Below are 17,893 nucleotides of genomic sequence, written 5' to 3'. Positions count from 1 at the left end.
AGTTTACATTTTAATGAAACTGTTTTTACATGCCCATGTCAAATAAAGATTAAGGCAAATTATCCACTCACGAAGGCTGTATCCAGGGCAGAATGTTAGCTTGACAACACTGTAATACATTATTTATTCTGTCCTTTTTAAAAGTTATTTTTCATGTTTATATCCACTTACGGTTATCCATTTAAAGTTCAAGCACATTTCCATGGACACACATATCACCATATTGCCAAATATGATCTAAAGTTGAATTTGGTGAACATATGTCATTACCTATTCGCCAAAAGCTAATTCGAAGACCATGTGTCATTGTTATGTGTACAGCTATTCTTAAAAATAATTGTTTAGCAACAGATTTTCTGATCAAATTTGCCAAATTGCTATTAATTTTTGGCATCCAGCTTAAAACCTAACACATCAGCTATCTCGGCTATCTGTCAAAAAAAAGGGTTAGTGGTTACTTGTTGGTGGTTGGTGAGATAGGGGGCAGAAGGAAATGTTTTATTTAACAACGCGCTCAACACATTGTATTTATGGTTATATGGCCTCATACATATGGTTAAGGACCACACAGATATTGAGAGAGGAAACCCGCTGTCGCCACTTCACGGGCTACTCTTTTCGATTAACAGCACAGGATCTTTTATATGCACCATCCCACAGACAGGATAGTACATACCACAGCCTTTGTTTCACCAGTTGTGGAGCACTGGCTGGAACGAAAAATAGCCCAATAGGTCCACCGACAGAGATCAATCCTAGACCAACCGTGCATCAAGCAAACACTCTACCATTGGGCTACGTCCGGCCCCAGATAGGGGTCAGTGTCGTGCCTTTACACCACAAAAAAAATAATTTCAGAAGTTCCTCAGCATTAATATTCAAGTCAGATGATGTAAGTTAGCATACATTTTCAGTCGACTAGGGACAAGCCGACTCAACAGTCAAATCAGCATTAATAACAAATAGTTGAGCATAATAAACCAGACATTTCTGAAAGTCATATATTCATCAAGTTAGTATTTCTAGCAAATTGACCCTAAAAACCGATGCATATCCACACTAAAATACAAATGAAGTGTTAATTTCCAAATTGCTAAATATCTATTTACATCATTTTGAAAAGAAAAAAAGCATGATTTTGTTGCAACATGACATAGCGTATATCACATAAAGCAGAGTTTTAACATCATGTTCATTGGGCATAGAAATCGTGCTTTGATGGAATGTTCACTGTCTAGTTATTATAACAACAGTATACCTTCACTGCTAACAACAAAATTTGGAAACTGGTGTACATCGTGATTTGGAAATGAACTCTTTAAATATACATCATTACGATATATAAACAGAGATTAAATGTAAAGCACAAACAAAAATCAACATTAATTTTACTGCTACATGCAAATACACTATTTAAAATGTGCCAGCAAAACAACAGTCTAGTTACATGCTACTAATCATAAACACGAGTACGTGTAGTTACAGGCCTGCGCAAATTAAAAATTTGCATAACCTGAAAAGGGGTTATGCCAAAAGATTTTGCATAACCTATTTTGGTTTGCATAACCTGGTTTTTTCTTTATAATAAAAAAAAAAAAACCCCAACAGAAAAACCCACCTTAATTTTGATAAACAATTGTAAGTAAAAAGTATATGTATACAAATGTTTAAGAGATTTAAAAATAATAATAATGATTGAGACTATTGTAATAAATTACCAAAATATAGTGAATGTCAGGTGTGGCCTATTATATAAAACACATCATCATGTGTGCATAACTACGTGTGAATAAATAAGAATCCACTGCAAGGCAATCTCTTACCATTCATTTTATAATATTAGTATTTAATGTATATATGTCATGATATTCAGTCCTGAGTGGGAAACTCGGTGCCATCTTCCTCATCTGAGGAACAGTGGATACTGATACTGTCACTGTCATTATCACTGACACTGTCATCATCGTCACTGTCACTGTCATTATCGGAACTACAGTTAATAATAGGGTCACTGTGACTGGTTTACCCTGGTTGCTGATCCAGTTCGAGATTGTAATGACCATCACAATATCGCCATTTTTGATTGGTTAAATTCGGCTATATCGTCTTCTAGCAACCAATGGGAATGCACCTATTTCGCAAGATATTTATACAAACTTGACTGACTGACTTACGCGCTACGAAAAAGCACTGCATCAGGAACAAGTCTAATGTTTGTACTCGCGATAAAAATATTTTTGTACTTTGCCGGGACTAATCATTCAGTAAATTTTACACGAACAGTAAATCGGTTATGCCAAATAAAATAGCATAACTGTCATTCGTGCAATTTGTGCAGGCCTGAGTTACTAAGTTTTAAATACTATCAACTGAAAAACAGAGACACGTTTTGAAGAAAATAAGCAGAAAAAAATACTTGCTTAAGTAAAATGTTTTATTATATAATGCATTTAATCTTACTATAGTGATAAAGACCATTCTGTACGTACAATAAAAAATTATTTTGTTAAACATATGTGTAATACAACATCTGACATGTGTAGCACGTCATGTCCGTAGCCAGGATGCTCAGCTCTGTCAATTCCACAAAATTCAACCAATTATCCAGACAATTTAAGTTATTTATTTAAACTTTTCTCAAGAATGAAATATGTAGGTGTTATGTAATAAATACAGCACACATGATTTATGCCACTCGACCGCTACTCAGTCTTGTAGTGTAATATTTCTTACACACTATAAACTCATAGAACAAACAACATGGGAAAACAACTTGCATGTAGTTCTGTACACGAAAAAAACTCAAATTGTTTCACATGCTGAATACACTATGATACAGGGGCCTCATTCACAAAGCTCTCTGAGGCTCTGCTAGACAACAAAGCATCCTCTTTGCAAGTCTTTTAGCATGGCACTGCGAGATTGCAAAGTTGCGAGAGTTTAGTGAATTAGGCCCCAGAAAAACAACACAATGGAATTAGAAGTAAAAAGGATGACGAACTACATGCAGACAATAATACACATACTAAGACACAATAACAATGCACAGCGACACAACGTGATTGACAGTAACAGAGTGATCATTAGCAGGAAGGCAGTGATTTTTGAGTGACCACTGCTGCTGCCTACCTTTCATGTTTACAAATATGTAGTAGTGTTGGTATAAAGTGCTCCTACTGACAGTACCTTGTGGGAATTGTCCTATTAGCTCAGTTGGTAAAGCACTTGACACTCACTCACACTGAGGGTATCTGGTTTGAATCCCATCAATGGACCCAAAATACTGTTTGCGATTTGGCAAATTTGGTAATAAAATCTGTAGCCAAAACAGAGAGTATGCAATTTTCAAATTAGTATTCTGGTGAATTAATAATAAAATATATTCGCTGAATTAATCTTTCCCTATTAGATCAGTTGGTAAAGCACTGGACACTGGTTCAAATCCCTTCAAAGGATCCAAAACACTGTTAGCAATTTGGCGAATTTGGTCATAAAATCTGTAGCCAAAACAAAGGGTATGCAATTTTCAATTCAGTATTTTGGCAAATTAACAATCAAAATAAATTCGCCGAATTCATCTTTAATTTGCATTTGGTGAACGACAGCTTAAACCCTGTGTTATCAATTACACACTTCATTGCATCCTGTGATACAACTGCCTACTTCTCATGCTTACAGTTATACACTTAAGTGTTCTGTAGATTAATCACCTACTTCTCATGCTTACAGTTATACACTTAAAGTGTTCTGTAGATTAATCACCTACTTCTCATGCTTATATTTATAGACCTCACTTCATCAAGTAGATAAATCTGCCTACATTTCTCAAACGTCCTACTATTTAACACACACTGAACACCCTGCATTACAAGTGCATGAAGCCAACAACACTGAACAAGCTACAATACGACCATGCTGCATTCCAGCACTCACTGACAGCCTCCTCGCTCCCGCCAGTTGTCATCTTCGCTGCCGGTTTATGTGTCGTGATCACGTCAACCGTCTTGGCTGGAGGAATGTTCGGAGAAGTCGCCGGAGATTGACGCAGTGGGGGATTCCCCTTCTTTCCATGTTTTAATTGCTCGTTCATGGCTTGGAACACCTTGTTTCGGTTTCGGTTCTTTATGTCACCCGTACCATCGAGCTGGGAATCGGGAACTCTCCCTCTCTCTCGGTCTCTATCCCGAACCCCGTCCTCGGAATCGGAACCAGCTGTGTTTTCGTTCAACAATTTATTTCGGTTCCTGTTCCTACCACGACCATTTTCCACAGAATCGGCATATGCAGAATCTCGGTCCATTCCATCAGACATATTGTGATTCGACTCGACCGAATCTTTATTCTCATTGTTATTTCTAACTGAATTACCTCCCTTGTCTTCGTCTGAATTACCTCCCTTGTCTTCATCATACAAACTGTCGTAATAGTCCTGGGGGTATCGTTTCTGAGGACGCAACTGCCCTAGACTGTTTAAATACTGAGGGAAAAAAGAATCAAGCTCTTCGTGTTTGTTGTCATCTTCCCCCCTGATCGTGTCGGGACCCATATAGTAATTACCTGATGTCATCCCCCCGCCGCTGCCATGCTGAAAGTGGTGATGTCCCCTGGCCGCGTCATCGAGGAGTGGGTTTGGAGGGAGTGGGACATCCGAGTCGTCGGGGATGTTTTCAACGAGTAGTGGGAGCTTGTTTCCGCCGCAAGACCCGTACGGGTTCCTGGTGCTTGAGTCCATGTACGCCATGATGTAGAAGTTACACATCTCGTCTGCACCCGTCTGCCTGAAAACACAACACAACAAATTAAAGGGGTAGTCTCTTGGATATTTTCAGCCCAACAACAAATTAAAGGGGTAGTCACTAGGATATTTTCAGCCCAACAACAAGGGGTAGTCACTAGGATATTTTCAGCCCAACAACAAGGGGTAGTCACTAAGATATTTTCAGCCCAACAACAAATTAAAGGTGTAGTCCCTTGGATATTTTCTGCCCCACAACAAATTAAAGGTGTAGTCACTAGGATATTTTTAGCAGAACAACAAATTAAACGTCTCTTTTTAAACACAACATATTTTTCACTATCAGTTCTGTTTTTACATTTTATTATTTAGAATATTAATTTTCATACACCTGAAGCGGTTCTGGTCATCCAGGTTTTTGTGATACCCAAAAATGCATTTTTCATAATTCTAAAAACGCACGTTTGTCTGAGAAGAAATGGTTATAAACAAGCTCTAGTTATTTTAGACGGTATTTCCCCGCTTAAACATCACAGACTAAAACACAATCGCAGACAAAGTAAAAAGTATTCCGGAAGTTATTACCTGGAGTTATTTGGGTGGTCTGTACTGAAGCACAATATAAAACAACTTATCTTTTAAAGCCAAACGCCCCACCCAAAACAAAACCCCCCAAACCAACCCACAGTTGTTTGTGGAAAGAAAACATAAGACTTGAACAATACATACCCAATATGTGTATATCGATTCCTTCCAGTTGAGTTGAAAGAGCACCGAGCAACCTGCAATTAAATACCAAGGTTAAAACAAAAGACATTTCACAAAGAATATACCCAAGATCAAACACGTGTAAAACAAACATGTTTTCACAAATTTCTTTACAATCAAGTAAGCGTAAACACTGCATAAATTGTTTAGAAAACAGATATAAATATTTAATTCCAGCTGGCTCTAAAAATTATCATTGGTAAGAACTATCACGAAATATGTCAGTAAAAGAAAATATGTAGGTAACAAAAAGACCATACACTGTGGGAAAACAAAAATGTTTTCACTAAAAAAAATGTACAAGTAAATATGAGGTTTCAAACGTTACTCGATGTAAAACATTTGATTCAAGCATGAAACACATGTAGACTTTATTCAAAAATGTATTCATGGCATGCACAATGACAACTTTCAAATGATATGTTTAAAATGACAGACTCTAGTTTTTAAATACAAAGGCATATTTTTCACTATTAGAGCATGTTTTTAAGAAATTAAATCTTTCCTTACTTAGATTTTATTGTTTTGATTATCCATTTCCAAATATCCTAAGTGTTTCTGGTCATCCTGGTGTTTTTAATATCACAGAATGGATTTTTCATATTTTAAAAAATGTATGTGCGTCTGAGGTTATGGAGTCGAATTCTAATCTATTTTAAAGAGTATTTCACCATTTCAATGTCACAGACTCTTTGTTTCACTCTGTTGTAACTTTATCCAAATGTGTTACAGGTTTGTATATTAACTATAAACTTAGTGTTAATTTTTAAGAGTTGAAATTAGGTTCTGTGACTTTAATAAGATTACAAGCTACCATAACTATGTATTCATAGTTTAAAAAAAACAAAAAAACTGACAAGCTCACCAATTTATCACCTCGATTCACAGAAATCTTGTCATGAACTGGGTAGAAAGCCTGAAAAAAACACACAAAAAAAAACAATTAAGTATATTACTTAATGATAAAATTTAAACATTAAAATCCCACAAGAATTCTACAAAATCAAATGTCTACCATAAACATAATTGGAGTCGCTAACAGTTGCATTCATAGAAGTTCATCTCAATGCATAGTAAAAAACCCAACGAATTATTGATCTAGGAGTTATAGTTTGTGAGAAATGAATCTAAACGCAAAACTTTAATGTTGTCGAAAGAGTAATAACTATATCTCGACTTTTCACTTCGTAAAGGTGAGACGAGAAACAACCCAACAACTAAAACTACTACTTGTTAAGACCAGTGGATTCACAATCAGTGATTTAACAATTGACCACAATTATTTTTTGGTTCATGCAAGTATGAACCGAAAAAACGATGTGCACACTGTATGACTCAGCATAGGGTCATACAAAAGTGTGCACATCGGTTTTTTGGTTCATACTTGCATGAACCAAAAAATAATTGCGGTCAAATCTTATAATTAAATTTATATGCATATTTTAATAATACATAACTGAATTTATTTTGTTTAGCTTTAAATATGCCTGTAGTATTGTTTGTGTAAACTTCATTGATAGTTATGTCGCGTAAGACTGCAAACGTTCATTCACTATCATTTGAATCAGGTGGTTTTTTAAATGACGTCATTTGGTAAATGACATAATTTTGACAAGTGATGCCATTTCCTCTAGCTGCTGCTGTGTGTATTTTTATGGATCATTTTGTTACATTGGAAGGAATTGTCTGATTCGTTTTTAGTTTATATTTGTTTAATGTGAATGAAGGGAACGTGTTTAACATTTATGCTGCTGGGGGAACCGTTTAATTTTCGCCAACAGCTGTAGAACAATGCTTACAAGTAAGTTACAGGCGTGAAGTTTCCTACATTTCTTTGGCCACGACCGAGACTCATTTTATGATTAGCGATGAGTTTTTTTTTAAAAACCCAATCAAACAAACACAATCAATGCATATACATGTCTACTCTGCTATAGCATTTTCCATTAATTTATTGTTTCAACATGTTTTTATTGCTTTTGTATCTTTTACGTGTTTTCTTCAAAATATTTAAATATGATTGCCTGAATAATCCGGCTTGTTGCACAAAAGTAGTGCGAATCGGGGGTAGTATGCGTGGCTTACATTTTTTAGTTTCATCGAGATATGAACGAAAAAAAGTAAGCACCTCAGGACAAATCAGATTGCCGTAAAACGTATAGACGCAAAGCAAATTTAATTATTAATATTTCAACAATTTTTATAAGCCAAAACAATTGCTGTATTTTTCTTTCCATTAATGTTCCTGTCCCAAACCTACGCTGGGAATATGAATCAAATTTTATAACTTCTGTCCAATATACATTATTATTATTATTAGTTCTTCCACACAATATTTTATCTTAAAAGACTTGTAAGAAGAGTTTTTAATTAATTCCCTCAAAGACAGTAGATACAGTGACTGTCTATATATTAACAGTACAGCATCTCGGAGCTTTGGATGTAATGAGATTAACCAATGGATCAATTAAGAATTGACTGCAATATTTTTTGTGGTTCACTCTAAGTAGAACTGACAAAAAAAATTTGCACACTGTATGCATAAACATAAAAAATACTTCCAAATCTGCACCTGATGCTCCTCCTCCAAACCTCCCCAACCCCCAACCCCCCGCAAACAAACCAAAAAACCCACACCAATATCCACCTCACCCCATCAGTTTAGAATAACAAAGAGTTGGATAGAATACCTGTGGCCACTGTGGGTTTCCTTTTCCAATCTCATGCCAGGTATTGTTATACTGATAACCCGTGATCACTCGGCCTGTGTATTGAAGACAAAGAAACACATTTAAAACACACAAGTCCTGACTAATTCAGACCATGTATTCGGTATTTAAAATATAAATCGGTTTCCATAAAAAACCAACTCTACGTTAAATTTGTCTGGCATTTAAACAACCAATACACACACACCCCCCCCCCCCCCCCCCCCCCCCACCAAACTCGAACATAAAACAAAACATACTACAGGTGGAGAAAAACATTTCATACAGAATGATCATAATTTCTGTACTGTTGCTGTGACTTCATTTTTGTCTGTATTCTGCATGTTGTACGGTAAGTTTAATAAGCCAAATAAATCTAATAATGAAGATGACACCAATAACTAGGGCCCACCCTGCCCATAGCCACATTAGTGAACTACACATTTGTTTTTATATTAAGTGGCTTTAACATTTGGCTAATAAAATGTTGTTCAAACTAGCCCAGGGAGAAATTTCTTCCACCTCATGTGTGCTTTTTCTATATCACATAGCCGCATATGATAAGATTCATAGTCTTTTATTGTGATGTTCATACTGGCTATGTTTGCACTAAACTATTTTCCAACTGCATTATCCTATGGCACCCCAGGGACCCATCCTGCACACAGTAATGCTGCAAGTAAGTGAAATATTTTACAGACACAATTTTGAAGTCCACTCTTTTAAAAACAACAATAACAACCACCATACCCAAGCCATGAGCGTGAGTCCTGTAGGCGAACGGATACATGGGGTTTTCTCCCTGATACATACAGCTGATGTCGGAGTGGACCACTAGAAAGAAGAGATATGACAGTAGGTTTTTAATGCACGTAAAAGAACGAAAAGAAAGCATGATATCATAAAAACTGAACAAGAATTTCCCGGAATTAAATGTCTCGCCTAAACGTTAATGCAAAAGCTGTCACTGTCTCAACCGTGGTTGGAAAAGTAATATCTATATCTTGCTTTTTTACTTCGTAAAAGTGACCTATAGTCTGTCCCATCCTTCTACCAAAATGTATTTTTGTAAATAATTTCAGTTTGGTTTGACGTAAGAAGAAAAGTAAAAGTGTTTTGGAAATAACACACCCCCCACCCCTATTTTTGTGTACAATTTAGAAAACTATCAGCTCAGAAATAAATAATTTGTAGTAAGTTCCACAGAATGAAAAAAAAAGTGTTCCCTGTGGGACGGACTATAGGCTACAGGTATTTTGTATTCTTTGTCAAGATTTCTTTGTTAATGATTTGGTGTGCATGGCAGCCTTGTAATATTTACTTTATCTAGGACATAAACATGTACCTCAGTGAACCTATTCTATGATTGGGGTTTTCCCCATTCTAACCAATGCTTTATGATTGGTAGATCAAAGATTGTGATATGTATTGTCCTGTCTGTGGGGAAAATACATATAATAAATTCTTGCTACTAATGGAATTTTTTTTACCAAATTTACTCTAACAGCTGATGACTAAAACATTAATGTGTTAAAAGTTTATAAAATATAAGAACAAGCCAAATGCAAAAATCTATCATTAACCCGTATGTAAAAGTTAACTACATTACCGTCATTAGGTAAAACTCTGAGGCAAATTTATGAAGCCTGGTTTTTTGTTAAACACAGGTGTTACAGCATTGTTGATGTATCTTTTTCTATATCACATAGCCGCACATAATAAGATTCCTACAGTCTTTTATTGTGATGTTCATACTGGCTATGTTTGCACTAAACTATTTTCCAACTGCATTATACTATGGCACCCCAGGGACCCACCCTGCACACAGTAATGCTGCAAGTAAGTGAAACATTTTACTGACACAATTTTGAAGAAGACTCTTTTAAAAACAACAAAGAAAGAAGTGTTTTATTTAACGACGCACTCAACACATTTTATTTACGGTTATATGGCGTCAGACATATGGTTAAGAACCACATAGATTTTGAGAGGAAACCCGCTGTTGCCATTACATGGGCTACTCTTCCGATTAGCAGCAAGGGATCTTTTATTTGCGCTTCCCACAGGCAGGATAGCACAAACCATGGCCTTTGTTGAACCAGTTATGGATCACTGGTCGGTGCAAATGGTTTACACCTACCCATTGAGCCTTGCGGAGCACTCACTCAGGGTTTGGAGTCGGTATCTGGATTAAAAATCCCATGCCTCGACTGGGATCCGAACCCAGTACCTACCAGCCTGTAGACCGATGGCCTGCCATGACGCCGGTTTTAAAAACAACAATAACAATCACCATACCCAAGCCATGAGCGTTGTTGATGTATGTAGTAACATGGGTGTAAAACAAAAACAGGCTTTGTATATTCGGCCTTAGCTGTCACCCTCCAAAACGTTCATCATAGGTCAGAAAAACACACACACTTACTTGGAGTATTAGGCGGAATTGATAGCAGATATGTATACATCAGGAATATTCCAGCTACAAATTTTTGTCTGCAAAAAATTAAAACCAGCAATATGATTACAAATCCATGGTGTAATTATACTATATGAGATACTAAAACACATATAGTTCAAAATACCTTGCAGTATGCAACTTATACATCTGGGCCCATATTTTCGAAGCTATTGTAAAGCCATCCTAAGCTACATCATTAAGAAAGAAGTTTGTTTTGTTTAATGACACCACTAGAGCACATTGATTTATTATTCATCAGCTATTGGATGTCAAACATTTGATAATTTTGACATATAGTCTTAGAAAGGAAACCCGCTACATTTTTTCATTAGTAGCAAGGGATCTTTTATATGCACCATCCCACAGACAGGGTAGCACAAACCACGGCCTTTGATATACCAGTTGTGGTGCACTAGCTGGGACGAGAAATAGTCCAATCGGCCCACAGGCGGGGATTGATCCCAAACCGACCAAGCGAGCTCTTTACCACTGGCCAACATCCCAACCCCACTACGTCATTATGGCATGTTCTGTAGTGACATCATAGCCTACAATGGTTTTACGATAGTATAAGATAGAACACTGGCTACAACCCAGAGCAATCAGAGAAAAACTCTGTAGCAAAAGACGATGTATTGCTGACTGTGGAGTTCATGAAGGCAGTAAAACTTCTGTTTTCATTTTAAGGAGCATTCAAAAACTGAACCAAGAAAAAAAAGGACTGGATTTTGTTATTGGTGTAATGGACTGGGTTTGTCAAATGAAGTCCAATGCCAATGCTAAACAGATGGACATGGCTCATGTGCATCACTCTAATAATCAGTCCATACAATTTTCACAAGGAATTTATTTTCAAAAACATTTTAATGAGAAAAATGCTCAAATTTATATCACTTAAAAATACAGGCATAGGACAGGAATAAATTTGAAATATAATTTTCATAAGGTACATACTTTTCTTCTGTAAGATAGATTCTAATACCGGAATAATCTTTCTCCTCTGATGCTGCAAAATAAGAAAATTAACATAGTTAATTTTTATAAAGTAAATTTTACATTTTGCTAAAATTACAAAAATGTAATGTTTATACTCTGTGTGCGCCTATGATTGTTATAACAATGTAAATAAGACATCAAATCAGTATGAGAGAATGCACTTACATGTAGGTATGAACACACACTAATAAACTTCAAGTTTATAATAAAGATGCATACAACCATTACAGCAGGTGTGTTTCATTGTTTATTAACATTCAAATAAGCACAATTATTTCATTTCAGTTTGGAGTCCTAATTTAGTAAATACTGGGGAACTGCTGTCATTGATCGAAAGGTAAAGCTTACAAGTGTAGACAGAGCTAATTACCGCATAAACTGTTCTTTTGTTCTTCAATTTGCATCTGAAATCTGGAAATCTAGAAAAAATCTAGAAAGTGAAATATCCGGTTAACTTACCATCAAAAGCATGAGCGTAGTGAACCTGAATAATGAGGGTGCGGATACCTGAATTACCACCAACACGGAAACCAACATCTACAGGGAAAACAAAAAAACACTTTCAAGTTACATCAAAAAGACGTGGTCATCAGTTGATGACACAAGATCAAGGTCATACTTGAAACATTTAGAACTGGCTGCAACTCACTCTACCATTTTAATAGTGGATCACTTAGTAGCAATTTTAAAGTACAATATCTAGTAGAATAAAGCAATTGATCTATTTTTACTAATACATGAAGTAAATACATTCCATAATCTAAATATACAGTGAAACCCATCTAAACTGGACACTCACAGGGATACTTTAGTTTTCCCTTTGCAATACTCTGACACCCAATAGCCAATGTATTTTTCGTGCTTGGAAGTCGTTAAACATTCACTCACTCACTCACTCACTCACTCACTCACTCACTCACTCACAGGGCCAAGTAAAAAGTCTGGTTTTAACGGATATCTGGTTTAGAAAAGTTATCTTCTATAATGATATATAAAAAGGGACTCTGAAAAAAGTCATGTTTTGAGAGAATTCCGATTACGAGAGGGTCCGGATTTCAGGGGTTTCATTGTAGATGAAAGAAGCTGTTAAGTTTTTTTGTTTTATTGCTATAACGTTTTTATTAGAAATCTTGTGTCAGTATCTTGTCTTCAGTAAAAAGTAACCACCAAAATGGTGAATGGCTTACTGTGAGGTAATACAGTTGGTGGGGCGTTTTTAGCCCAAGCAAATAAGATTTTCTGTTGTTCGTTGTTAGCACAGATTGCTGGGCACTTCCTGAAAAAGATAAATAAAGAAAATGTTTTCCAAGCATTTAATTGCTGTAAAAAATTATCAAAAGGGTGACAGAAATGCATTCATTGAAATTTTTGTTTTAAACATTTTAGAATCCCTGAATATAGGCTTTTACCTTTAGGTCGATACCTAAACCACTTGCTTTGAATTTAACATTGATAAATACTGTTTAAACTACATTCTGTCTCTTTCAAAAAGCGTTTCTAAACACTAATTCATAAATAAATATACACTTTTTGTATTGTTATCGAAAAAGTAAAAGTTATTTGTATTTACTGTACTTAAACAAATGATTTAAAGAGTATGTTTATTAAAAATCTAGTCTGAAAAACTCGAGTTGAATTGGGGTTATGTCACGTGACCTATATTTTTGGTCAGTGACCAAAAATATAGAGATTTATCTCGTCATCATATCTTGTCAATGTATACAGTGACCGCGGGATAAAGTTACTTCTCAGAGGCAGATGTGTTTTTAGAATTATAAACAATACATTTTGTAGTATTACAAACACCACGATGCCCAAAAACACTTCGGATGTTTGGAAATGGAAAATCAAATCAACGAAATGTAAGTAATGTTCCACTGCAAGTATTAAAAACGGGTCTAATAGTGCGAAATTCACGGTTGTGTTTAAAAACTAGGATCTGTGACTTTTAACTGTCTCTTCTCTCACCAGATTGAATTAGAGCTGGCAGGCTGTCCGGAACATCCATACACCAGGATGTGGTGGGCGATCATCGCGTCAGCCATGGCCTCAAACTTCACTGAAAATATTCACATCAAAATTACAACTGTTAGTCAAACATCGTCAAACATATTAGTCATACTCATTGTCAAACATATTACAGTCCAGGGGAAGAGAAGCAAGGCTGCACTGCAGTTGACCCACGGGTACAAAATGCAGTCACATGGATAACTAGACACATATATACACATACAGTGTGTATTCTGTTCCTATTTTGTTAACGCTTCTACCATTAATCTTTCTGTAAATGTTTTAAAGGGACATACCCTAGTGTCAACCTGTGAAAAATTAACGCTAAGTTTAGTTAATCTACAACCCTGTAACACATTGGGATAAAGTTGCAATTCAATGAAACATGAGTCTTTGACTTTGAAATGGTGAAATACCCTCTAAAATTGACTAAAAATCGACTCCATAATTGTTACTTCTCAGATGCACGTGCGTTTTTAGAAATATAAGAAATGCATATTATGATATCAAAAACATCAGGATGACCAAAAACACTTCGAATGTACGGAAATTGATAATCTAAACAATAAAATCTAAGTAAAGTATGATTTAAGTTATCAAAAACGGTTATAATAGTAAAATATATGTTAGTGTTTAAAAACTAGGGTATGTCCCTTTAACTGATTTTTATGGCATTCCCCTCAGTCAATTCCTATCTGTACATTTCCACCCTGGACCATTCCCCCCGAGAACCTTTCTCCCCAGTACATATCCCCATCATTCCCCCCATTCTAAGATAATAAAACCAACTCTTTCAAGATAATTAATACAATAGGAGTTGTGACAGCCAGAATGAAACCCATACAGATGACTTCAGAGGCATTGTTTACAACCTTCAAAGATAGAGACAAACTTTCATGTACTGAACAATAAATTATTTTATGCTCTTTGCCAATCCACTTCATGTTATTAACATATTAAATATTGTTAAAAATAAAACCCAAAACATAATGCATAAATATGAAATAGTCACAGAACAGAAGAAAGAAAGAAAGAAATGTTTTATTTAACAATGCACTCAACACATTTTATTTACGTTTATATGGCGTCAGACATATGGTTAAGGACCACACAGATTTTGAGAGGAAACCCGCTGTCGCCACTATATGGGCTACTCTTCTGATTAGCAGCAAGGGATCTTTTATTTGCGCTTCCCACAGGCAGGATAGCACAAACCAAGGCCTTTGTTGAACCAGTTATGGACCACTGGTCGGTGCAAGTGGTTTACACCTACCCATTGAGCCTTGTGGAGCACTCACTCAGGAGAGCAGAAGATAACATTTAGTATGCTCAAGTTAAGTTTACAGCGACATGTGAGGAGTATTCAAGTTTACCAAAAGGGAGCAATGAAGGTAAGACATTAAATGTATAACAATACCTAATAAAATACATAGTACATACAAAATGTTTTCAGGAGGAACACATTCTGTTTATAATATTTAGGAGATCACCCATTTCCATTTTTTTCTTTGAAAGGTGATATCGGTGGTCATCCACCTATCCACCGTCAATTAGACGATATCACCTCGAGAAGAAAAAGAGAATGGAAACTGGTGGTCATCCGCCTATCCACCGTCAATTAGACGATATCACCTCGAGAAGAAAAAAGAATGGAAACTGGTGATCTCCATTATAAAATACCTTTTACCTTCTTTTATTTAATTTTCTGTAAATTATATGTTTTATTTTTAATGTAATATAAATAGTGCACCATTTTCATTCACAAAATTCTCCGAAGTTACTCTATCACATTTTGTCAAACGTGTCTGTAACTGAATGACGTCAATCGATAGTAAATTTTCAAAACTAGTTATGTGAAAAATATTATTGTGTATTTGAACCAATTTTTATTTATATAGACGCAAAAACAACAACATAATGCTTTAAACCACTTTTAAGATGGAAGAACATAACAAAATTTCAAATACCCTGCAATATGGAACAGTCTGAAATGTAAACTTGTAAAAGTGTTTGTCAATCAGATTTGGATATATTTTTTATTTATTGTGCTACGTTGCTAATTCATATTTTTTGTGTGATAATGATTGTGAATTTCAACTCTACAGCCTGTCATGTTAAAGGTATAGGTGTTATTTGAGTATGATTTTATTGACGTTGGGAACCGTGTTTGTTGTAATATTTGTGTTTTGCAAATTCGTTTGAGGCCAGGTCGGGTAAACTTTTCGTGTTTTTAATTTGGGGTTTACACGATGATTTTTCACTGGTAGATGCACTTAAGGGATCAATATTTTCATCAATTTGTTGTAGAAGTTTTGAATATTTGCATTTATGTTGGCAAAGTGTGAATTATCAGTGTCATCTGCTGTCAGTGACTGTACATTCTCGATCAGCTGATTTCGCTCAACAGGACGATTGAAATTCTGCTTGAAGAGGCTGATGCAGCAAGCATTGTTATATCGTCTGGAGAGTATTCTTCAGGGTCATTTTCGGGTCCGAATATTTCTTCCAATTCACCCAAATTAAACGACCTGGCATCTTCTATGTGTACGTCATCCATATTTACAAACAGTGACACTTCACCGTGCATGAATACATGTAAACAACGTTACAGTAGGTACATTGACTTTAGGAGATGGTATATCGTAGAATGAACCACTTGTAATCAGCCAATCAAAATACTTGATTTCTTACAGGTACTTTACAATGATAAATTGGCATTTTTGCAATTAAACTGTTTGAATTTAACCTTCTGACTACTGCAGGCGAGATATCTCGTCCAACGTCACGCCAGTTAATATACTGTACACTGTATACAGTACATTCCCCAATTCATATTTCCCGCATTTTGCACATGGCACTCACAGGAAATGGATGCAAAGAGATTTCTTGACAAGATGGTGGTTTTTGTTTATCAATGGAAAATACCTAGGAATTTTGAGTTCAAAAAGTGGTTTTCAGCAAGTATTTTTGCTTGACAACAATGGCGGCACGTCACTATCATTTTCAGGGATCGATAGCTGATTGTGACAGCTAATTTGATAATAAATTTGTTCGTTTTACCAACAATGAAAATCACCAAATACTGGGATATGAATAGTAGTTCATTTTTGAACAAAATATTCTGGTAAGAAAACCACTGTTATCGGGAATAATGGTCATAAATACTGGACAGATGGCCACAAATCCCTGTAAGTAAACGCAACTTTTTTTAATGTATTTATAAAACATTTAAGTGAATATATGTGAGTAAAAATTATAAACTTGTACCCACTCAACGTGGTTCTTGTCAAAAATTAATCCGGTAGTCTAAAGGTTAAGAACAATTATAGTGCATATTGCACACTCACCTATATAAAATTCTTTATCCGACACTGGGTATGATGAACACAAGTAAGCATCAGGCTGAAAAACACACACACACACCAAATTAAATAATTTATTTTCAGTGCATTATGTGACTGCCACAAGAACAGAGGTACCGTAATTTCATGCGTATAGCTCGCTACACCGGATAAGCCGCATTGAGTAATAAGCGGTTATTGAGTAAAAAAGATGATCAGATGGCCCGCTCCGACACATGGCCCGCATTAGCTTAAGCGGTTAACGCCTGATGATGAAAACACCAGCCATCGTCAGCCAGTGATCTTAATTACCGATATGCACATGTAGCTTGCATTGTTATTTTGCTCCGAGTGTTAACTTACACTAGCAAATGAGTGAAAAAAATTAGTGAGTTGTTGTCACCTTTGAAATACTATGACTGAATTTGTATCATTTGTGAATAATTAGGTCAGATATGGATACAGCTGGTGCAGTTTACGTGTTCGACAATATAAACAGTTCAATTAAAATTTGACATACCATGCTTTTAAAAAAAAAAATGGTCTCAACACCGGATAAGCCGCTTTTGACAATAAATGGTTATTGAGTTAAAAAAACAGATCGTATAACCCGCAGCAGCAGATAAGCTGCAGGGGGCAATTTTCAATGTTTTAAAACGTATAGACCGTGGGCTATACACGAAAAATTACGGTACATGTATTTTTAATTACCTAACTTATATTTCAAAAATATTTAATACTGAATTTATGACAATTGCCATTGTTTAGTCACACCACAGACTATTTTCTCTGTTTAAAAAAGTAAACATATCCAAAATACCGTAAGTTAGTAAATTTGGTTCTAATTGTTTTTATTACTTATAAACTGTATTTCGAT

The 17,893-nt window shown here is 35.6% G+C and overlaps 1 protein-coding gene across 1 annotated transcript in view; it reads right to left on the bottom strand.

Annotated features, from left to right (window-relative positions):
* LOC121386141 (peptidyl-glycine alpha-amidating monooxygenase B-like) overlaps positions 1–17,893 on the bottom strand; it is an 86,706-nt gene that overhangs the window by 11,878 nt on the left and 56,935 nt on the right. The window contains exons 27-37 of the mRNA XM_041516943.1: positions 17,023–17,077; positions 13,634–13,724; positions 12,853–12,941; positions 12,125–12,202; positions 11,624–11,675; positions 10,637–10,704; positions 8,962–9,045; positions 8,194–8,267; positions 6,369–6,419; positions 5,465–5,517; positions 4,558–4,778 (exon numbers count right to left, since the gene is read on the bottom strand). Of these exons, the coding sequence (XP_041372877.1) occupies positions 4,558–4,778; positions 5,465–5,517; positions 6,369–6,419; positions 8,194–8,267; positions 8,962–9,045; positions 10,637–10,704; positions 11,624–11,675; positions 12,125–12,202; positions 12,853–12,941; positions 13,634–13,724; positions 17,023–17,077 (916 nt within the window). The remainder of the gene's footprint in view (positions 1–4,557; positions 4,779–5,464; positions 5,518–6,368; positions 6,420–8,193; positions 8,268–8,961; positions 9,046–10,636; positions 10,705–11,623; positions 11,676–12,124; positions 12,203–12,852; positions 12,942–13,633; positions 13,725–17,022; positions 17,078–17,893) is intronic.

Source organism: Gigantopelta aegis, chromosome 2, assembly GCF_016097555.1.
Source record: "Gigantopelta aegis isolate Gae_Host chromosome 2, Gae_host_genome, whole genome shotgun sequence".
Taxonomy (NCBI): Eukaryota; Metazoa; Mollusca; class Gastropoda; order Neomphalida; family Peltospiridae; genus Gigantopelta; species Gigantopelta aegis.
The sequence above is the reverse complement of the archived record's forward strand: the minus strand, read 5'-3'. Positions and strand labels throughout refer to the sequence as shown.